Genomic DNA, 24,380 nt, shown 5'->3' with positions numbered 1-24,380 from the left:
TTAATTAATAAAAAAAAGTTAAAAAAAAAAATTTAGGCCTAAGAGTCACCCCCCAAGAGAACCTTTTTTATTGCTCAGATGTGGTCTCTCTCTCTCTCTCTCTCAGCCAACACAACAAGCAAACTCACTGTCCTCCCCCTCTCTATGTGGGACATGACTCCCGGGGATGTGGACCTTCCTGGCAACGTGGGACAGAAATCCTAGAATAAGCTGGGACTCAGCACCAAGGGATTGGGATAACCTTCTCAACCGAAAGGGGGAAGAAAGAAATGAGACAAAATAAAGTGTCAATGACTGAGAGATTCCAGAGTTGAGAGGTTATTCTTAAGCATTAAATAGATATCACCTTTTTAGTTAAGGCGTAACAGAGAGGCTGGAGGGAACTGCCTGAAAATACAGAACTGTGTTCCAGTAGCCATGTTTCTTGAATATGATTGTATAATGATATAGCTTTTGCAATGTGACTGTGTGATTGTGAAAACCTTGTGCTTGATGCTTCTTTTATCTACCTATGGTCAGATGAGTAAAACATATGGAGTAAAACAAATAAATAATAGGAGGAAGAAATGTTAAAATAAATTTACTAGATTGAAATGTTAGTGATCAATCAATGGGGAGGGGTAAGGGGTATGGTATATATGAATTTTTTTGTTTTCTTGTTATTTCTTTTTCTGAATTGATGCAAATGTCCTAAGAAATGATCATGATGATGAAAATACAACTATGTGATGAAAAAAACAATGTTCATATAGTATGTTGATTGGTTTTATTAATAAAAATAAAAATAAAATAACAGACTAAAAAAAAAAACAAAAGAAACAAAATCCAAACCATTATTCATCACAGTAACAGAATAAAGGAGAAAATCATATGATTATCTCAATAGCTACTGTCAATAGCTACTGCAGAGCTACACGGGTCTGGACTTTCTTCATATACTTCAACCGAAACAACATACATGGACAGGCCATGGTGGCTCAGTGGCAGAGTTCTTGCCTACCATGCCAGAGACCCAGGTTCGATTTCCGGTGCCTGCCCATGTAAAAATAAACAACATACACCACAACTAATTGAATGCAGAAGCAGTTATGAGCACCCAGATCTCTTCTATTAAACTCAACATTAAAAAGATCTGCAAAGGCGGGCCGCGGTGGCTCAGCGGGCAAAGTGCTTGCCTGCTATGCCGGAGGACCTCGGTTCGATTCCCGGCCCCAGCCCATGTAACAAAAACGGAGAAACAGAATACAATAAAACAAGAAAATGTTTAAAAATGTTTCCCTTTCTTCCTTCCTTCCTTCCATCCTTCCTTCCTTCTCTCTGTCTTTCCTTTAAAAAAAAAAAAAAAAAAAAAAAAAAAAAGATCTGCAAAGCTTTATAACAATGCCACTAACTTTTTGTTGCTGTTTTGAATACAGAGTTGATATTTATAAAAATACGTTATTCGTGTTAATAAGTATAAAATAAATCAAGAAAAGTTTTAAAATATATTTAAAATAACATATAAATAGATATAACCCACAAAAGCACTTTGGAATCCTCATTATTTTTTTACAGGTATAAATGAGTTCCGACAGCAAAGCTTTTGAGAATTGGTCTGCTATATGCAAAGCACTAAATAAAGAGGGATAGGATCTCCATTAATCTGAGGTGACTAATTGATTATATTCAAAGTATATAATGGAAGTGAAAATAGCCATATTTTCATACTTACCCAGCTATAAAGGTAAAAAATTATTAATTGGGGCTATATACTAGGAGCAATGTTATCACATTTTTAATACTAAATCGCAATCTTTCTCTTTTTTATCAACCTTTTTCTAAAAGCTAAATTTCTTTAGAGAGAACCAATCTGGCCCCTAAAGCAACTGAATTTCATACTAGAACTCAACCACACTGGGGAATCAGTCTAGAAGAGGAATCATCTTTAAAGTACAATTCAACAGAAGTGAATTCTTTGGATTAGATTATTTTTCCTACTGACCTTAAAATTCCTAACACAACAGTGTCATCTGAAATTTATTGTACTGCTTTTTATTTATGTAGCTTACTTTCTAAGTGCTAATTTTCTTATGAACATTCCACTACAGACTAAAACATTATCAATAAATGTGCACTATTCAATCTCATTAATAATTGAAAAATGCAAATTAAAACAATTTTATGCTTTTTCATTTATTATACCGACAAAAAAAATTTAATGACAGTTCTTGGATGAGTTGAGATATGCAAAAAGTGAGAGTAATATTGCTAGAGCCTCTTTGAAAGTCACAAGAGAAGTACTTAATAGACCTCTCACCTAACACTCTTGTTCTCACCAACCATCTACTTAAGTTTTTTTTTTCATTATCACTCAAAATACCCTACAAAAATTTTTTTAATTATCTACCACACTTCATAATAGCACATAATACCACTGCTTCATAATAGCAGAAGCCTTGTTCATTAATCTATCCTGAGCCTAGGCCATCTCCTAGCACAAAGTAAGTATTCAAAAAGTCTAATAACTGATAGTGATTACAATATTATTTTTTAGGAAGCATAAACAAATAAAAACCTTTGGAAACAACCTCTGTATCCACCAAATCCAGAATGATTAAATAAACTATGGTACTTACATTCAGTGGAATACCAAAAAGTTTTTTAAAATAATAAGGTATATCTATAAGTAACTAACATAGAAAGATCTAAGGCACATTAAGTGAATAAAGTGTATGTGGGGGGAAGGCTGCCAAATAAATAAGTGATATCATTTATGAGTTGGAAGGAAAAAAAACCCATACACAAAAGATTACAGAAAAAGCGTAAAAGGATAATACATGATTGGCAGACAGGAGGGAGAGGCAGCAGGATTTGGGGAGGAATAGGGAGTGGTCAAGGGGATCTTCAGCTTTATTTATATAATTTAAATTTCTTAAAATATAAGGGAACTGGATTGGGGGTATGGGGTAGGGAACCTAAAATACAAAATGCAACAGAAAAAGAAAAGGCAAGAGTAAACAACTAGAAACACTATGCATTTAGCAAAGTTAGTCTCAATATATAGATTGTACTACAAAATTTCAGTGTACCAAATCTGCACATGCCTGGAAGGAATTTCTGGAATATGAAAGCAAATAATTTTGTAAAAAGTTCAGCTTACAGAACAAGAATTTAAACTTTCATTTTAAAAAAAGATAAATACACTTTTAAGACTCTTATCTTTTCAAAAAGAATAAAGCAAAAGTCTAGGTCAGGTTTGATTCTTGGAGCCTGCCCATGCCCCCCCACTCCCTGCAAAAAAAAAAAAAGTCTAGGTTAGGTAACAGCATTCCTGGAAACCCCAAAGAATACCCACAACTCTATCTGAGACTCTATAAAAGTTTCACTCAGTAAATTTATTTTTCAGAAACCTAAAACCACCATATATTTCCTAGGCCAGATAGGCCCTGAAACCCAGAGTTACCAGTCTCCCCAAGAGCATCAACCAGCTGCATCTCCCTACCCATAATGTCACCCCTTTTCAACATAAGAAGTCAGAATCGTCATTGTGCAAATATCCCTAAAGACTGGGAAAAGGATCAAAGGAGGAGGAAGAGTTTTAACAGAGAAGACAGGATTTTAACAAATGAGTATGACCACTGAATCATTTTGATATTTCTTTTTAGTCTCCAGTGTCTTAGAACACTTAGAAGGAAATAACTAAAATTGTAGAACTGGAACCCACATTATACTTTGAAATTTGTTCTATAATTTACTTGTTAAAATACACTCTGACTTGCCTGCCATGCCAGAGACCCAGGTTCAATTCCCGGTGCCTGCCCATAAGAAAAAAAAAAGTACTTTGAAATTTATCGCTTATTTGTATAAATGTTTTCTTTCACAATAAAAAAATGTTAAAAAAAAAAAAAGCAAGAAAACAAGAAGTCTAGGTTTGGGACTTAAAAAGAGGAGTTTCTTAATGAGCACATCAGGGCGGGCCACGGTGGCTCAGCAAGCAAGGACGCTTGCCTGCCATGCCAGAGGACTCAGGTTCGATTCCTGGTGCCTGCCCATGTGAAAAAAAAAAAAAGCACATCAATGTAAGGAAGGAAAAGCCTAATTAAAGTATTGCTATTAGTCTGAGGCCACAGATTGGCAAATTTTTTCTGTAAAGTATCAGACCATATATATTTTAGGCACTACAGGCCAAACAGTCTGTGTAGAAACTATTCAATCTTGCCGGCCATTATAGGGAGAAGACAGCTATAGTCAATATTGTAAATGGATGTGGCTGCTCTAATAAATCCTAACTGTGGAAACTAAAATTTGAATTTCACATATCACAAGATATTCCTTCTTTTTATTTTTCTCCCCAATTATTTAAAAATGTAAATATCATTTTCAGCTCATAAGGCATACCAAAATAGGTCCTGTTTTAAACAAACAATATTATGAGATCCTGCATTTCAAGACTTAGTATAGTTTTTTACTATTTTAAACTGTTCAACAGGAGCTAATCTATACATATATATTTTTTTGCATGGGCAGGCACCAGGAATCGAACCCAGGTCCCCGGCATGGCAGGCGAGAACTCTATCTGCTGAGCCACCGTGGCCCACCCGATATTTTTGTTCTAATCTTATCAACAACAGAGACAAATTTTCAAAGATTGTCAGATTTTTTAAAATAATAGCCTTTAATCTAAAAAAAAAAATCTATGTAAGAATATTCAACCTATGCAAAAACATACCAGAACACTTGAGAGTCTGTCACTATACTCAAGGAAACAGAGTTAATATAAGGAAAACCTTGGCCCTAACTTCAGGCAGTTCACTGCCTTGGTTCACACTCATGAGAAAGAGGGATAGCCATCTATTCAGTTACAAGCCCTAGTTAGGGATATCAAGGCCATTATTTGCTTAGACAACCACAAAAGCAAATGATACCCTTTTAACCTGTAGCATAAAATAATCAACTCTAGGCAGTATAATCTTGAAGCCTCTGATTATCAAATCTCAACAAAAGGCCCCAATATATAAAATATACACAAATGCCTAAAGAAGTCCAAGTTCATCCATTCTACCAATCTTTCAAGTAATATAGTTCTACCAATCTTTCAAGTAATATAGTTCATGAGGAAGTTTGTGTTTTGACAGTAAGGCTTTGGCCCCTTGTAGAACCACATTTACTGAATCTTACCTCAGCATTTCACCTAAAGCTTGCCCAAAGGAATATTATAAGAAATTGCTGTACAAAACTCAGTATTATATTTATTATTAAAAAAAAAATCTGTGTGTATCATAACCCAAAATAAAACTTTCATTTGGCTGCCAGGAAATCAAGCTTTCACAGCCCATATCTGAAAACTGTACAAAACTCATACATTTGTATGTACTTCTATTATCAGCTGCAAATTTCTTACCAAATTTTTCTTTTCTTTTGCAAAAAATTCCTAACATACTGTGTTTATGTAAGCTACCTGAAACAAAGTGGGGCATAAGTATTCAATAGCAGAAAAAAATACTATACACACATGTATACAGACATCAATTGGAAAAAATCCTACCTCGAACAGCTGCAATTTGTTCTTTGTGTGGCTTCAACAAAATCCCAAGAAGCTATTTTATCAGGTATCTCTTCTTCACACAGACTGCCTGATGAAGCTGAATATTTCCTCCTAAGATTTGAAATTATTAAATTCTTTAGAATATATAAAATTTGTTACACTAATATATAAAATTTGTTACACTTGAATTTAGCATTAAAATTGAATTTAAAATAATTTTTTTCATTGAAGTCATACAAATGACTGTTATACTTAAATATCTTATTATAAGTAACTATCAACATGCAATTTTTAAACTTGAAAATGGAAACACATACTTGTTCTGAGTTCTGTTCATATTGCATTCTTGCCAAACTCTATCCACCACATGATTTGCTAATTTTCTGGGTATTTTTCCACCATGGTGACTAGTACTATCAGAATTAAAGCCATCAGATACAGAAGAAAATTTGATCCACTTCTGGGCAGACTGAGGATCAACTGAAAACAAACAAAAATGAATAGACTGTAGGAGAATAAAGACAATCTTAAAGTTTGGTTTTTTTAAAATTAATTTGTGTTACTTGCTCTAGCTAACTGGTAAGCCTACTTACATTTGAGACAAAAACAAATCACACAACATGCTACTTCGCCTAAAATATAGAAAATAAAAAATGTGAACAGGGTATGAGGATGGTAGTGCTGTATCAGTATTTTTTTATTCCCTGACTTACAGGAGCATGTCCTTAATTTTAGGAAATACACTGGTGTATTCAGGGCTTATGGGGCATCATGTCTACAGCTTGTTTTCATATGGTTCAGAAAAAGATTAACAATAAATGTATACATATAAAAAGGGTGATGAAGCAAATTAATGGTTTAAGAATCTGGATAAGTTTGAAATAATTACAAAATAAGCTATTTTTAAACTGCTTATTGTACACAAATTAATAAATTTATCATCAGAGCTGATAAAACAAATGAGTACAATACCTGCTTGGACCTCCTCAGGAGATGTAGGTGGTGTAAGAGTAACTGAAGACATTGTAGGATCTCTTGCGGAAGCAGGCACTTGGTGTACACCCAAGCAAGAAGCTGAACAATGAGCTGATCCCATAGAGCTAGGGGTGGGAATGTCTGACTGAGGGACTAGAACAAAACATGCTGGGTAAATCATTCGAACACCAGCTGAAAGGAAAAGAAAAAAATGGACAGGAAAATCAATTACTGTGTGACTTTAGTAGAATGAGTTTCACTCAAAATGTTCTGTTATAGAAAAGTAGATATAATACAATCATATTTGTGAAAATAAAAAATACATTTTTATAAATATATGTTCTTTTGGCAAAAGGTTTTTCTAGAAGAAACCACAAGATGTTATTAGTGGTTATCTTTTGAGAGAGACATAGAAGAAAGCAGCTTTCTCTTCCATTTTTTTGGATTTTCTAACTATGAATGTGTATTACTTTTATAAATTTAAAAGTTTACCAAAGATAATCTGGAAACTAGAATTATGGGCCATTTTCTTCTTTAGATGTCTATTTTTTAAGACTAATAAACATGTTTTCTTTTTGTTTTTGTCTCAACTGCTCTGGTAGTAATGTATTTAATGAAACTGAATACTGGTAATCTCTTTATTAAAAATAAAACAAAATTAATCTAAATAAGGTAATTTTTATATACAATGTTACCATAAGATTCCATTAAATACAGTGTTATAGGTTCTAATCCCAATCATCTGCTAATTATACAATTTCCCAAGCTTGCCATGTTTCTTTAATGTGATTACATCTTCATCCTATTGTCTGGCTATGTGACTTGCTTTGCATATGCCACATCCTAGCAGGATCTTTCAATGTGCTAGCATGCTCAGTGCAGCCTCTCTTACTTCTGTCCTCTGCCATGATTAGCATGTCCCAGATATGGCCTACCCTGTTAACGAGAGTCCCTGAATGAGAAGACACATAGAACACAGCCAGTCTGAATACAGCTGACCTGGGCAGAGCAGACCAAAATCACAAGTTCTTTAGGTATATTTTCTGCCTTTCAAATTATCTCTGAGGCAACAGTTTCACCAAATGTTAAAACAATGTATTACTTAGACTGCCAACTTTTCAGCCTCCAAATATTATTCATTTACAACTATTTATTCTCTTCTTACCCATAGCATATTTCCCTTTAACTGTATATTTTCCTGCTCCAATGACTTCAAGTTTGGCCATGTGACTAGTTTTGTCTAATGGAATGTGAGCAGATGTGTCATACACTACATTCCAACAGAAGCTTTAAATACACTAGCAGGGCTAGGCTTGCTCCCTACTATTCCTCTGTTCTTTACATTTACAAGAACAACATATCCTGGATATGGCACCCTTTTAACACAGGTTGCAGAAAGAAAAAATGCATGGAGTGAAACCACAGCTACGTCACAGCCCTTATATAATGTGCATAAGAAATAAAAAATAAATGTCTGGTGCTGAAATCCATGGTGGCACTGAATTAAGCAAAATATAACTAATACATAAAGTCACTTCTTTGCGCTTTAGAATTAATACTCAGAATGCATACCAACAAGAACTTCTACTGCAGCTAAAGAATCATCTTCCCAATCCATATCTTCCTGTTTTTCTTCAGACATCTCCTTCAAGCAAGATGAAATAGGATAGAACTGTTTCCATTCACCAATCAATTTTTTTGTAGCTGAATCAGACATCTTGAATGCCTGTCCTGTGAGAGTGCCATTTAGTCCGAATGGGCTTAAAATAACTAGAAACCCAAAACAGACATCAAATAACTAAAGACACATACCAAATAAGATAATATTTAATAGTTTGACAAGTAATTTTGCAACTCTACAAAAGTAAAAAATGGAAGTCCATAATTAAACATTCCAGAATATTAACAATTTATTGCACTTCATTTTTTTGAAGATAAAGTGCAATACGGAGTTTATTATTTATGTAACACAAAATCTCGGACAGAATTTCAACATGAACTGGGACAATTTTTGTAACTTTCAATTCCTCTGGCCTCCTACTAAAGAAAACCAATCTGAGGAAAAACAATATGTTTTTCTAAGTATTTATACTGCACATAAATTTTTTAAAAAATCAAACTCTAGGTTTAAAATTAAAACAAGAACACACTGCCAGTTCTTAAAAAAAAAACAGCAATCTTATAAAATATTACCTCTAGAGTTCAACCATTTTCATGGTGTGTCAAAAGTACCTGTGTACCTATGTTAAAAATGGCTTGCTGGGACTTAGCATCAAGGGACTGAGAAAACCTTCTTGAACGTAAGGGGGAAGAGAGAAATGAGACAAAATAAAGTGTCAATAGCTGAGAGATTCCAAACAGAGTTGAGAGGTTATCCTGGAGGTTACTCTTACGCTTAAATAGGTATCACCTTTTAAGTTAAGGTGTAACAGAGAGGCTGGAGGGAACTGCCTGAAAATACAGGACTGTCTTCCAGTAGCCATGTTTCTTGAAGATGACTGTATAATGATATAGCATTCGCAATGTGACTGTGTGATTGTGAAAACCTTGTGTTTGATGCTCCTTTTATCAACTTTATCGACAGATGAGTAAAACATAAATAATAGGGGGAACAAGTGTTAACATAAATTTAGTAAACTGAAATGCTAGTGATCAATGAAAGGGAGGGGTAAGGGGTATGATATGTATGAATTTTTTTCTGTTTTCTATTTATTTCTTTTTTCTGAACTGATGCAAATGTTCTAAGAAACGATCATGATGATGAATATTCAACTATGCGAAGATATTGTTGAGTTACTGATTATATAACAAGAATGGAATGATCATATGGTAAGAACGTTTTTGTTTGTATGTTGAATAAAAAATAAATAAATTTTTTTAAAAAAGGCTTGTGATCTGTCACATAAGATGACCTTGAAACACAACCACTTTTATCTGCTTTTTATTTAAAAGAAGACTTTAAAATGCTACCATAAATATTCAAGGATTTTTAAATAATATATATACTAAATTCAGAAAAATACAATTAAATACCTAAGACAGTATAATAATCTACCTTGAAATGGGCTATTAGACTGTTGAGCAAGGGTGATATGCTCTTCACTAAGAAGGTATACAGGTTGATGTTGGTTAATATCCACACTGGTACAAACATTGCTGTCTCCATGCAAGAAAAAGGTGAAAGAGCAGGACAAGTGTTCACTATTAAAGAAGAAAAAGTTACATTTTAGTGATGATTAACTGCCAAACAGTAAATTAACTTGTTTTCTTTATTAAAATGCTTTACCACAAAAATGCATGTTCTCTTTAACCTAGCAATTCTACTTCATCTTCTAAAAGGAAAAATCATGGATGTGAACAGACTTAACTACTAGAAATGTTCTTCACAGCACTGTTTATAATAGAAAAAGCTTCAAATAAAGGAACCAGTTAAACAAGTCAGGTACACCCACACGACAATTATGCCACAAAACTCAGAAACAGTGGAGAAGTGGGTTTGATGGAAAGGGTTTTTTTGAAGGGACAAAAAAAGATTTTTTTTGGTGAAAAAAGTCTAGCTATACAAAATAATTATGGGTGACAATTTTTATTTTTGTTTATTTCCCCCAGCATATAAAAGAAATAAAAAACATTTTCTCATTTATTATTTCTGAAATCAGGCCGCATCTTGCAATGCTTAATTAAGCATTTAAGGTTGTCTTCCCTCCTCATGAAAAGTTTTATTAACGCAATGATGGATCCTACAATTGAAGTCCACACTCTAGCAGGAGTTTTAAATGTACAAGCATACTCAGTGGAGCTTTTCTTACTTCTGGAATATCTTATGAAATTTAGGTACAGCTGGGTATGCAGGATTGAAAAAATAAATAAATCCCCAAGAAGAAGGCAGATATACTCTTAAGATGAAATTTTAAAACGTCAAGTGTACTGGTGGGGGGAGGAGATTGTACACTAGTTAGAACCTACTTTTCAAGTCCTTCTCTGCACAGTGATATTAAAAATTTGCCTTTACAGTTCTTTAAAAATATGCTCTTTAAAAGATAACCAATATGTCATGCCAGGGACCCAGGTTCGATTCCCGGTGCCTGCCCATGCAAAAATAAATAAATAAATGACCATTAATCAACTCAAAACCTATCATATATATGTATAGGCCCTCTTGAATTCTTTCTGGACATGGCAGAGTATAAGTAATTAAAATCAAATTATAGTAAAAGTAATACTGCTGCTAACTTTAAGTAAGGAAATAGAGGGCAGAGAAGAAGTGAAGAATACAGAGCAGTGAATTTCTCCATCTTGAGAGTCAATGGATAATGCCTAAGTTAAAAGAATATGAAATTGAAACTAAGACATTTTAAAGTTACACAGGTAACCAAAAGAAACTGTCAAAAATAATTTAACTAAAAAAAATGAATCTTCATCTTTCATGGCAGGGAACAGGTAAATACTGCCTAAGGTTAATAAATCAAGGCCTAGAGATAATAAGGCTCTCTGGAATTATGGCAATAAACACCAGAAGAACTAAGAAAAAAGTTTTTAAAAAACTGATTACTTCCAGGAACTGGGATTCTAATATTTGAAGAGCAATCTTATTTTTAAATTTAAAATACCATTCTGTACTAGTTAAATTATATGAAAATTATGCTTACATTTAAAAAACGTTTAAATTCTATACATTAATCAGTGATTACTGTATATATTCCTCATCAACATTTTTTTAAATAAGATTATTTTTGAGTCATTTTAAATTTAGAGAAAAGTTAGTCACAAAGACATTATAGAGTTCCCATACACTCCACCCAATTTCCCCTCATGTTAACATCCTACCAACCATGCTACATTTGTTAAAGAAGTAACTAACACTGGTGTATTACTATTAACTAAACTTTATACTTTTATTAAGGCGTCACAATTACTTATGTCTTTTTTTCTGTTCCATGATCCAATCCAAGATATCACCTTGCATTTAACCAGTAGTTTTTAATAGGAAAGAAAAAATATTAAATTAAATTTGTTTCTCTTCTGATTAAAATGCTAATCCTACAGAAATAGTGACATATAATTATGAAGATTATAAACATTTGCTTTGGAATAAGGGTATGAGTCTAAAATAATCACTAAGTCAAGATGAGTAAAGAAACTATGAACTAATAAATTTAAGGATTGTCCATCCAGAAAAAAAAAAACACACTATCATTGCCCATTTTAAGTAATAAACTCAATTTTATTGTCACTGCCCTTTCAGCAATGCAAAACAGACAAAAACCTACCAATTACCTACCTACTAGTAACTTCAAGTGCTTAAAACAAAAACACGGTGCACAAACTCAAAAGAACTCTGTACCAGATTTAGCATCACAATGAAACCTTTATCCAGCCTTAACTTTTTACTAAGCCACCAAGCAGGTGAAAAAAGTGTTATTCCTATATTCAACAAATATTTTAGGGCACAACTGTTTTAGGGCTAAGCAGACGACACTGTGCTAGGCACACAAGTTATTTATAGATATGGTAAGTGCTCTGACAAAAAAGTAAGTAACGAATGCTATGAGAACGTCTTTATCAATAAGAAGACCTTTTAATTCCTAAGGTAACATTAGTTATTCTGATGTCAGCCCCAATACAACACCTGTTACTTCCTGACCTTTTTACTGGTCTTTCCCTTTCCTCTCATATTGTCTCCCTGCTAATCCTTAAACACATCAGGCCTTTGTACTTACTGTTCCTCTACCTGAAATGAAACACTCCAGATTACCTACATTCACCTTCTTCAGGTCTTTTCACAAGTATCTTCTGGAGTAGGTCTGAACTGATCACCCTACTTTACACTGCCCACTCTCCAATTACCTGTTTGTTTTAGCTAAAGAAATTGTCAGCATCTATCAGATTATATAATTTACCTATTTCTTATAGTCACCCTCCCTACCCAGAATGTAAACTCTACTGGAGAAGGAACTTGCCTTTGTTCTATGTTGCATCCCCAGCATCTAGAATAGCTCCTTGACACACAGTAGGGACATACGAAATATCATAAAACAAAGTCCAGATCTTAACTGCTTATTTCCAACTAAACATATTCCTTTTTGTTCATATCAAGTCCATAGATATACAACTGTTTAAACCAGAAAATTTTAATGTGATCCTAATTTTTTTCCCTTCACTTCCTACTTTCAACCAATCTATCTATAGAAGATTGAGTTATTTACCCCAAATCCTCATTCCCCTCTTTATCTAGGACCTTTTGGTGTGGCTTTGTAATTCCTCCCATTAAGGTAGCATACACCTCCCAAACCCTGACTTTGGACTTGCTTTCAACCAAGCAAAAGCTTGAAATGTACTTAGGCAATTCAGTTTACTTCCAGTGCTTCTTTCATTATCATGATAATAAGAACATGCCCTGGCTGGCCCACAGGTCTAAGGAGGATAAGAAACATACAGTTGAGAGCATGGCCTGCAGCTGATCTGCAAATGCATGAGTGAGAATATGTAATACCTCTTACAAACCACTAAGTTTTGGGGGTGGTTTATTACACAGCAGTACATAATGCAGAAAGTGATACCAAAAGTGAGGTGACAGCATAACAAAAACCTAAAATATCTTGCTTTGTCAACACTTGGGTGGATGGCAAGGAATATAAAACAAAAGTGAGAAAAATATTATGGGAGGTTGGAAAAATGGTGACCTGTGTTACATAGTGGGGCAACATTTTGTACAACTGTTACCTGAAATAATCAGAAAACAAAAAATGAACTTAAGAGAACTGGAAGAACAGATCAAGTCAAAATGCAGAAAATGTAAATTGGTAATTACTAGCTATACATGCTAAAGTACTAAAGGAAAGAGATGGAACTCAGAAAAGAACTTGCCGGTAAGCAAGCATAATTAAGAAAGAATACAGACAGCACAGAAACCGCAGGGATGAAAAATGAAACTGTTTCTCAACAAAGCAATGGTGTGTGGCCATTATAACAGAGCCTCAGGGAAAGGACCAAATCCAGAGAATGACTGTACCTTTTGAAAAAGAACAATTTACATGATTGTTGATATCAGCTAAAACATTAGGATTTTTTTAATTACTTTTAAGGTCTCCAGACATTTATTCTTAAAGAAGATATCTAATATAAACAACTATATATGTAATTAATTTGGGGAACACATAGATAGCCAGTCAGATTTGTGTTTCTCTTCCTTTGAATGTCCTCTTTTCTGACACAAATGCTGCTTCTATAACTGTTGAGTTACAGACTATCGTAAACATACAACAATAATTTCTAAATAGTATTTTTATCTTAGTAAACTTCAATTGCTTAATTTCTGAGAGAGATGTGCATCATATGTATTGACATACAAAAGACAGAAACCAGTTTTCACAAGGCATTTTTCTCCTAAACTATAAAAAAGGATGAGTCTAAAAGCAAGACAAAACATTTTTTAAGTAAATAAATGAAGAACTGATATTCAGCTGGCTATAAAAGAATATACATCTTTCGCTATTACAAGCTTTTTACAAGTTTGTCAAGAAGCTTTAGAAGATTAATAAATCTTGCCCCTTGGTAGAAGGGGCAATTTTTTTTTTAAGTTTACAGGGTATTACTAATTTTAAAATATTTTATCAAGGAAAACATTAAGAGACTCAAGCAAGAATAACCAATTATGTAGAAAACTGTAATTTAATTAATTTTAGGGGTCAAATAAGTATGCCCACAGAAATGATTATGAATGCTGTGTGCCTACAGTAAGTGAATAGCAGATTTTAAAATCTGAATTGCAAATACTTACAAGGACATTTGCAAGTATAAGCAACAACCTAAAACAGTCTCATGTTCTTTATCTTTAAAGACAAAGAGACTAGGAGGCCTGAATTTTATGTCCTCTTATTGAATGTTCCTTTAATTAATGAAGTAGAAATGAAATCTTAAAAATACAGATTTCAATTGCTTCATTTCATAATTAAATATGAAATAAGATAATTTTAAAAAGATATTCAAAATGGATTTTTATCATGGTAAAAAAGCAAATAATCTACATAGAAGCATATAAGTATTTTCCTAAAGAGATTAGGATAATCTTGGAAATATTAAAAAAAAAGAAAGAAGTACATTAACTTAACTTCTCTTAAATATTATTTACGAAAACAAATTTAATCTGGTATATACAAAGTCCTGGGGGCCACTTTTTCAACTTTCCCAATAGCCTTTTCATACACCCAATGAGTACTCAACAATTTTAATTTTTATATAAGAAAAGTAAATTTGCCATTTTGATGTAAAGAGAAATCTGTCTCCTAGGGGGTCTTCGTAAAAAGCCAACATTCCAAAGCAAAAAACATAACTGATGCTCTCTCTGCTTTCACTGTTTATCTGCATTGCCCTACTTACCAGCAGCTCTCAATTCCAGCTGTCAATGATCAAAGGAAAACATCATCTCCCATTCTGCTATCTAATGTTCCCAATACAGTCTGATCTCATGGTACTAGAAGATGTTTTAAAATAAACCAAATTTGAGCATGATATAGGTGAAAAACTAAGTATTCTAAATATGAAATAAAATTCTGAAATTCTTATATTAAAGGCAACATTCTAGGCAGAGAATATTTATAACGCAAAAAGAATGTTAGAAAACAAACAAAAAAAGAATGTTAGATAACACATATATTAAATTCATAATGGCCTTTCTTTCAAGGAGAGATGTTGTCATTTATAATACTACTTCATCAAACTTTTTTTGTACTTAGCATTTAGAAAAGCAGAGTTAAAACAAATATGTGGTACTACAATGACAATACAAGGTACTGTTAGGTACTATAAAATATTATAGAGTACACTTGTTCTCCAGGAGCTTACACTCTAACACTCATAACAAAAAGATATGAATGAGGTAGAATTTTACAGATAATTTTACAGAAATCCGAACAGACCATCTTATGTTGTAGAAAGAAATGTTCTTTATATGAGTACTGATGTTAAATAAAAGATTCTTTATTTCTAAGACAGAAAATGAAGATATGATTACACACTAAAGTCAGCTGTTCTATTAACAGTTTGAAATATATACTGCATTAAGAAGTACTGTATCTAATCTATTTTTAGCGTTTCTGTTAGGTAGGTACAGAAAGATGACATTTCATTTTGTCGATAATTCAAGGCACAAAGAAGTTAAATAGTTTGCCTTAAAATCATTAAAACTAGTTAGGGGGAATGTTGACTTAAAATCAAGTTCATCCTAATTCTTTGATGATTGTTTATTCCATTAATTTAGCAGTGCCCCAACTTTTATTAGAATCACCTGGGATCACTTAAAAATTCCAAAACCCAGGCCATACCCCCAAATAATTAAACCACAAGCTCTGGGGATAAGATAAAGGCATCAATATTTTTTGAAGTTCCCCATGTGATTCCTACATCCAGACAAATCTAGGAACTACTGTGTAAATTTTAATTTCTACAGTTTTCAGAGTAACTTTAAAAAAAAGAATTCTTAAATTTACAGATATAGTATCAAAACTGGGTTTTTGGGGAGGCCACGGTGGCTCAGCAGGCAGATTCTAGCCTGCATGCCGGTGATACAGGTTCTTTTCCCGGTGCCTGCCCATGAAAAAAAAAAAAAAGGAGGGGGTTTCTTAACACATCTCCATGAACAAAAGATTTATATCAAAATCCAGAAGGAAAAAAAAACACTTATCTGTGGCTCTTGCATATATTTCTGCTCATTTGATGAACACATTATTTACTTATATTACATTATCTACATTGCATTACATTATAAGAGTTCTTTACTCTTAGAAAGCAGCAACATTATTATTCTGGTTTACAACTTCAAGTGCTCTCTGCAAGTACTCTTTTTTTGTTGTCATTTAAGTGCTCTGTTTTTATTCTTTCCTAACACTTTAAATAAAGATTTAGGTGCAGGACATAATAATGGTCTAAGGATTCACAATCTGTCTAATATTTTTCAAGCCTAATAATCCAGCATCAACACTTAATAACTGTATGACCTTGGACAAATAACTTAATCTTCCCAATTTTATCACTTGTAAAATTGGGAAAATAATAGGGTTGTGAGAATTAAGTTAATTCATATTAATCCCTAGTTAGAACAGTATCTGATACAGTAGGTAAAAAGTAGATCTAATAGGTATTTCCATTGATAATACTACAGCTTTCTCTTTAGGTAGTAAGACTAGCTAGCCCTTCTCTCCACCTTAAATTTCCATTTAGGAGATGAATATAGTCATCTAATTAGTTATGAACTTTAACTACCACACTTTTATTTATTTTTTGGCATGGGCAGGCTCCGAGAATCGAACCCAGGCCTCCAGCATGGCAGGCGAGAATTCTGCCACTGAGCCACCATCGCCACCCTACCACACCTATTTTTAAATCATGAGTGACACAATAAGGAAATACTTGTTTTTCATTCAGTGGATCAATTCTGCTTTGGCAAAAGGTTTCTTTCTCCCCTTCAAAAAAAACTTCTCTATTGGTTTTCATATTTAAAATCAATAGATCAAAAAAACAGATTTGTATGAGTCTACAATAAGAACTATGGTAAGAAATTATAATAAGCTGAAAGGGGAAAAATGAAGAAGAGTAGTCATTCTTAGCACACTTAAATTTTCTCATAAATATTCTTAGAAAGCATGAAAATAAGGGAAACCGACTATAGTGCCTAATGATTTAGGAACTACAGAGATATTTCATAAGCTGTAAGTTCTATTATATCATCACTTAAAATTTCAGAAATATGATGCATAATATTCGTGTTGACAGACATTAAAGACAATCCACATACGCTATAGGAAAAATAAAAAGGCTTCTGAAGTAACTATGCATAACTTGGGCAGTCGTAGGTAATCTGACATAAGGTATAAGGTTTCCCCTACCTTTTTTTTTGGCATGGGCAGGCACCGGGAATGAAACCTGGGTCTCTGGCATGGCAGGTGAGAATTATGCCACTGAGCCACCATCGTACCACCCTCCCCGTACTGTTGAGAACCTAAAACTGACTCACAATTTGGCATATAATTCCAGGAGAGTTTACACACCACCAGACAGATGATATATTTCATCAATAAACTCTACCAAGCTCAGCTGGACTTGGAAGTCCTAGAACTGTATTGATAATACAATAGCCACTATATACATGTGACTACCGAGCACTTAAAATGTGGCTAGTCAAAACTGAGATGTACTCTAGGTATAAAATACACACTAGATGTCAAAGATTTAGTACTAAAAAAAGTAAACAAGCTCATTTATATCTTTTATATATTTAATTACATGCTGAAGTGATATTACTCAGGATATGATAGATATATATACTAAATAAAATATACTATTAGAATTAATTTAGAAATGAGTCCTTAGAAACCAATAGTAATAGCTCTTAGAAGTTCAGGTTTTCAGAGGCATAGAGGAACCCAGTCAAAGGACATCCTAAAGCTAAACAGAGTGGCTACTAATATACCCCAACGAAGACATAAAGCTTATAGTATTTATTTTCAATTTATTTTGGTTAACTGAAAATAAGGTAAAAGCCACAGTATGAAGGAAGATAAACAAAAGCTTTATAGATGGAATTTACAGCATATACTTTCACCTACTGCCTAAAAAAACAAACCAAACAAAAACTTGACCAACTACTTTAGAGAAACTCCAGAAGTATTTATTTTAATTATAAAGGCAAAGGCTCAACTCTAAGCAATGTTGTCAATAAGAAATTTCTGCAACAGTGGAAATGTTCTATATCAGTACTATTTAATAGAATAGCCACTTGCTCAACCTGTGGATTGTACAATGGAGGAACTACACCTGTAGTTGAGGTAATGGGGTAAAATCAAAGATATATTAAAATCAAATGTATTCCAACTATGTGATGATATTGTGAGTTATTGACTATATACGAAGAATGGAATGATCATATAGTAAGAATGTTTGTTTGTACATTACGTAAAATAAAAAATAAACTCAAATGTATTCCCTATTAAATTGTTTCCCTTTCTACAATCTCATCTGCCACTTATCAAACCTCCTATCAATATACACCCCAATAACTGTGACAGGATTTAACAGTTGTCAAAAAAAACAAAAAAAAAAGCCTTACTAATTGTTATAGTTTCTTTGGCTGCTCAAGCAAATCCATAAAATGGGTTGGGTTAAACAATACAAATTTATTTGCTCACAGTTCTGAGGTTAAAAAGAAATTTCAAAACAAGATGTCATCAAGGCAATACTTTCTTCCTGACGACTCGTATTCTGGGGACTGGCTGCCAACGTTCCTTACTCCTTGGTTCCTCTGTCACATGGCAAGGCACATGGTGGTCTCTCTGTTCTCTTCTGTGTTCCAATGCATTTCAGCTTGCTTCCCTGGCTTTCTCTCTCTACTGAATTTCATTACTGACTCCAGTAATACAATTAAGACCCATCCTGACTGGGCTGGACCACACCTTAACTAAAGTAACCTCATCAGAAGGTCCTACTCATAATGGGTTCACACCCACAGGAATGGATTAAATTTAAAAAGATGTTTTTCTGGGGAACATACAGCTTTGATCCACCATATTCTAGCCTCTGGGTCCCAAAAAGTTACATTCTTTCTACATGAAAAATACATTCATTCAATCGTAACATTCCAAAAGCCTTAAGACCCATTTCAGAAACAATGCTAAGTATAAAGACCCATCAAAAATTGGTCATGGATGTGGTCTGTCCTGAGGCACAACTGCCCTGTCTCTAGACCTGTGAAACCTAGAAAACAAGCTATCTATTTCTAACATACAATGGAAGGACAGGCATAGGATCAACGTTTCCATTCCAGAAAGGAGAAATTGGAAGATAAAGAGGGGTCATGGGTCCCAACAATTCCAAAACCCAACAAGGCATACTCCATTAGATTATCTAAGAACATTCTGAGAATGTTCTAAGAACATTGCCTAAGAACATTCTGAGAATCAATGTTTTGTCCTCTGGGACTGATGAAGAAACACCTTCACTCCCTCTCAAGTGCTTGGACAGTGACCATGCTCTCCCCAAATGCTGGGGTGAAGGCTACACCCTCTTCAAGCATAAGGATGGTGGCCAGACTCTCTGCAATCCCTGGGACAATGACTCCACCCTCTCCAAGTAGTGGAGTGGCAGCACCCCTCCTGAACAGAGTACAAGGTCCATCCTCTTCAAGTGCCAGGGCTGATGTGTCCTTTCCACACGCATGGGTGGACCCACTCTCTTGGTCTGATGAGGTATCTTCGGTCCAGAATTCAGCTTCTATTGTTCTGCCCTGGAAGTCATTCTTCCTTTGTTTTGCTCCTTCTCTGTCCCTTTTAGTTCAGGCTGGCAGTGGTTCCATTAATGCAAATCTCACCAAAAAAACTTGTTGGTTTTGCAAAATAGGTCACAGGAGTCCACACCATCAGACAGAAATTGTTGACTAGTTTCATGTTAAATTAAACCCTTATATGGGATACCTTTCTGTGGGACCTGCTTTCCAAGAGCTCAGAATTTTCTAAACCATCAATTTCAGACTCTTTTGTGTTCAAAAGTTCAGTTATCAACTTAGCCTTTTCCTCCTGCATTTTAATATAAGCTACAAGGAAGCACTAGGCTGTACTTTCCACACTTAGCATCAGGATCTCCTCAGCTAAATATCCAGTTCATGGTTTTCAAGTTCTGGTTTCCATCCTACACCAGATCTCAATTTCTCCAAGTTTTCTACCACTTTAAAACAAGATCACCTTTCCTCTAGTTTCGAATCATTTCCTTCTAAGGACTCATCAGAAGTACATTTAGCACCCATGTTTCTACCAATAGTCTCTTCCAAGGAATGTACGCCTTTTCTTTCAAGCACCTCAAAATTCTTTCAGCCTCTACCCATTACCCCAGCCCAAAGTCACTTCCACATTTTTGGTATCTGCAACAGCAGCAACCCAATGTCTGTTATCAAAATCTGCTTTTTTGGCCACTGAAGCAAATACCATTAAATGGGTCAGTTTAAACTATGGGAATTTATTCACTCACAGTTTAGAGGCTAAAAGAAATTCCAAATCAAGGTATCATCAAGGCAATGCTTTCTTCCTGAACAGTGGTGTTCTGGGGCTGGCTGTTGGCAATCCTTAGTCCTTGGCTCCTCTGTCACACTGCAGTGCACATGGTGGCCTCCCTGTTGTCTTTCAGGTTCTGTTGAAATTCAACTTCTTGCTTCCGTACATTCTCTCTCTGTCTGAATTTCATTCTGCTTTTAATGGACTCCAGTAATAGGATTAAGACCCATCCTGTCTGGGCTGAGCCACACCTTAACTGAGTAACCGATCAAAATATCCTACTTACAACGGGTTCACACACACAGGAATGGATTAGATTTAAGAATACATTTTTCTGGGGTACATACAGCTTCAAACCATCACACTAATCTTTGTATCCTGTATACCTTTCCTGGAAGCATTTAAAACTCCCACTATATATGCTAAATAAGCTTAACTGTCTACTCAGCTAAACTGCTAGAACAGATTCAAGATGACAAAAAGCTTAACCAAACACAAACTTAGAAATTCCTTTCTTAAGATAATCTCATTCAGATGAACCTTCAAACATCAAAAGTTTGGAAAGTCTTTTCTTGAGGGACTAAAATCTATAGTAAGTCATTGCTACTTTCTATAACCCATTTACTTGTGGTCTCATTAGCAATATTCAGTGATGTCTGCTAATGCAGTCCTCCTACAGTACAGAAAAATTCTGAAACTGTTTGAGACAAAATACTGATTATTCTACTTTTGACCAAACATCAGAAGATTATGCATGGCAATTCTTTTAAATTTGTTAAGTTTATTTCACTGGTTAATTACTCTTATAGTTTAGGGATTCTTTGCAATTATCCCAACTGTATCACTGTAATTTAATTTCATTTTCTCTCTTTCAGTCCCTGAAAACCTTTAAGCAGATAACTAACTACATGGAAAAACAGATTATTAAAAAATGAAAATCTTCATTTAAAAAAAAAAAAGAAAGAAAAGGAGAAAAAGTTAGAGAAGAAGAATAAGAGAAAATTAAGGAATATTATTTCCTGCTTTGTTTAGGTCAAACCAGTTTCACAGCACAAATTTTCTTCCTTGACAACAGTGGATTTGTTTTGTTTTGTTTTAAGACTGTTTATACCAGTTTGACAAAAAAAGAAGTGGTCTGTAAACAAAAATAGTACATTTGATGCTACTACTTCACAAAGGGCTGGAAACACAAATTTAAAATCCAATCTTTATATAAACCTTCCCTATATCATTCTACTGAATGCAATGAAAAAATAAGTCCCGGGGGATGCAATGGTAGTTCAGGGGTAGAATTCTTGCCTGCTGAGACCTGGGTTCAATTTCCAGTCTGTGTACTTACCCAAAAATCAACCAAGCAAAACAAACAAAAAATTCAACAAATGGTGCTGCAATTACGGGATCCTCACATGGAATAATAATGAAAAGTGACTTTGCCTTACAGTATACCAAAAAAAAAAGGAAGGTCCCAAACCCATAACTAAAATAAGGTGATAAGACTTAGCTAGCTGCTTGATCTTTCCTACTTGCTTTTCTAATGGAAGGGGATTTTCTGTGAAAAAAAGATTTGAAGATGAGCACTTTCTTTCCTCAATAAAAGTTCTGTGCCACAATTATGCTTCAAAAATAATACAAAAGGGCATACCATATTTCTGATAACACTCCACTAATTAAACACAAATTTGAATTTAGCTCCCCTCCTAAATGCATCAGACCATGAAAAAACACTAGCGTTCAACTGCATGGCTAATAACAAGCAGAATCTGTTGGATTAATGAAAATTTCCAACATGAAAAGTTTTATTTCAATTAATTAACAGCCCCATGAAGTGTCTTTCATAAAGATTAATAAAGATACTTCCATTATACCTTGTACAGCTGACTGAATAAATTCATTTATCTCTATTTCCTCATGAAAATCTCTTTATAGACACTAAGGGCAGGAGAGGGCAGCAGACAGAGATGGCCATACAACTTGGGGAGCTAACAAGCAAAGGCAAAAACAGCAACTGACTTAATAGATAAAGGCTAGGGGAAAGAAGTCAAGACACAATCTAAGTCATACCACAGAACCCTAAAAAGGCTCAGAAACTGAAGCACCATATATCTCTAAACATGGATATACAGGAGACTGAAAACAGAAGTAATGAAAGTTAAATAAATAAGTCAGACTCCTGGATCTATTCCTTCGTTCTGTAGACAGGCTTTTCTCCTTCTTCCAGATCAGTGAAAAAAATGGAAATTTACTCTCTGAATTGGCTGAACCAAAAGGACTCAGGATCCAGTGACACTAGATATAGCTAATATAGAGAGAGATTAAGTGAAAATTTAAATACTATCAAATCCCACCCCTTTTCCAACAGGCTCTCTCAACACTGGCAGCCAAGCTTATATTTTCCACTTAGGATATTAAAGGATTCCTGTGGGGAAAGTTACTAACCTACCTAAGGGGGACAAATAAGATGTACAGATAGTGACAGGGGGTGATAGAAAACCCTATAAAAACAGTCTGGTCCCTGACCAATCACCTAGTGAAACATCCATACACAAAAGTTTCAATTACCATTTTAATGCCCAGAAGTCTAAGAAAAAATTATTGTCAACTCTAGACTCTACATCCAGCCAAAACTAGTGATCAACTATAAGGCAGAAAAGGAGATAATCGGACATTCAAGATCCCCCACGTACCCTCTCTTAGGAAACCACTGATGGATGGGCACCACCAAAAAGATTGTAAGACAATAAAGAGGGAAACATAACAATCTGGGAAATAAGGGATCCAACACAGGTAGAAAGGTAGAAGGAACTACCAAGATGACTGCTGTGAAACAGGACTACTACAGAACAAGCCCAAACTAGAACTGAAGAATGAAGGGCTCCAATAGGGAAGAGCGATTTATACTTCTGATCGATAGTCTAGGGGTGAATTATCATTAGGTACATAGATCAGGGGTAAACAAACTTTTCTGTAAAGAGTCAGATAATAAATATTTGAGGTTTTGCAAGCCATTTGTCACTGTCACAATTATTCAATTCTGACCTTAGTGTGCAAGCAGCCATAAATAATCTATAAACAAATGAACATGGCTATGCTATAATAAAACTCTGCAAAAATTAGGGCTGTGGGTCGTAATTTGTCAACCTATGCCACAGATAATTAAATGAAGAAAAGGTACTATCATTAACTCTGGGGAAAGCAAAAAGATAAACAGGAGATGAAATGTACTCCTAACACACTAATACGGTTCAGCTACAAATAATATTTGTATAATAATAGTATAAACAATACATATTGTTTTTACCAAAACTCCTAACTATATTGCCAAGATAAGAAAAGAAAGAGAGAAAAGGAGAAGAGTGTATTCAAGTGTGCCAATGTGTAAATGTTGGAGGGCTGGAGGAGTAAAATAACTAAACACTCAATGCAAAGTCAAAAAATTAATCCTGAATCTCTAAAATAACTGAAAACTCAAGAATAAGTATGTTATTTGCTTCTAAAGTTTTAAATAGGTAAATAATAAAAGAAATAGCTAAAAGAATTAAAAGGGGCTACCACTGAGGGGCAAATCTAGTGGTTGGGGCTTAGGACTGCAGTTTTTCATTTTAATTCTTGATAATCTACTAGACCTCTTAAAAACTACATAAATGTATGTGGTAGATATTCCAATTGCCTATCTACTCTCGCCTACTTCTGCTTCTTCCAATTGCCTACATAATAGCTATTCCCCCTTTCTCCTTTCTAACAAAAGCCTTATTTTGTTCAGCATAGCGATGCTTCTAAATCAAAAATATTTGTTTCTCTCAGTATGGCCAATGATACGATAGCTGAGAATTTCTAGAAAAGAATCT

General features: G+C 34.3%; 1 protein-coding gene across 1 annotated transcript in view; it reads right to left on the bottom strand.

Moving 5' to 3' along the window:
• Positions 1-24,380, bottom strand: part of MED13 (mediator complex subunit 13) — a 124,993-nt gene that overhangs the window by 88,795 nt on the left and 11,818 nt on the right. The window contains exons 4-8 of the mRNA XM_077164992.1: positions 9,555-9,700; positions 8,072-8,269; positions 6,497-6,691; positions 5,842-6,004; positions 5,525-5,635 (exon numbers count right to left, since the gene is read on the bottom strand). Coding sequence (XP_077021107.1) covers positions 5,525-5,635; positions 5,842-6,004; positions 6,497-6,691; positions 8,072-8,269; positions 9,555-9,700 — 813 coding nt within the window. The remainder of the gene's footprint in view (positions 1-5,524; positions 5,636-5,841; positions 6,005-6,496; positions 6,692-8,071; positions 8,270-9,554; positions 9,701-24,380) is intronic.

Source organism: Tamandua tetradactyla, chromosome 6, assembly GCF_023851605.1.
Source record: "Tamandua tetradactyla isolate mTamTet1 chromosome 6, mTamTet1.pri, whole genome shotgun sequence".
In the NCBI taxonomy this organism is placed as follows: Eukaryota; Metazoa; Chordata; class Mammalia; order Pilosa; family Myrmecophagidae; genus Tamandua; species Tamandua tetradactyla.
This window is presented reverse-complemented; position numbering and strand designations above follow the sequence as displayed.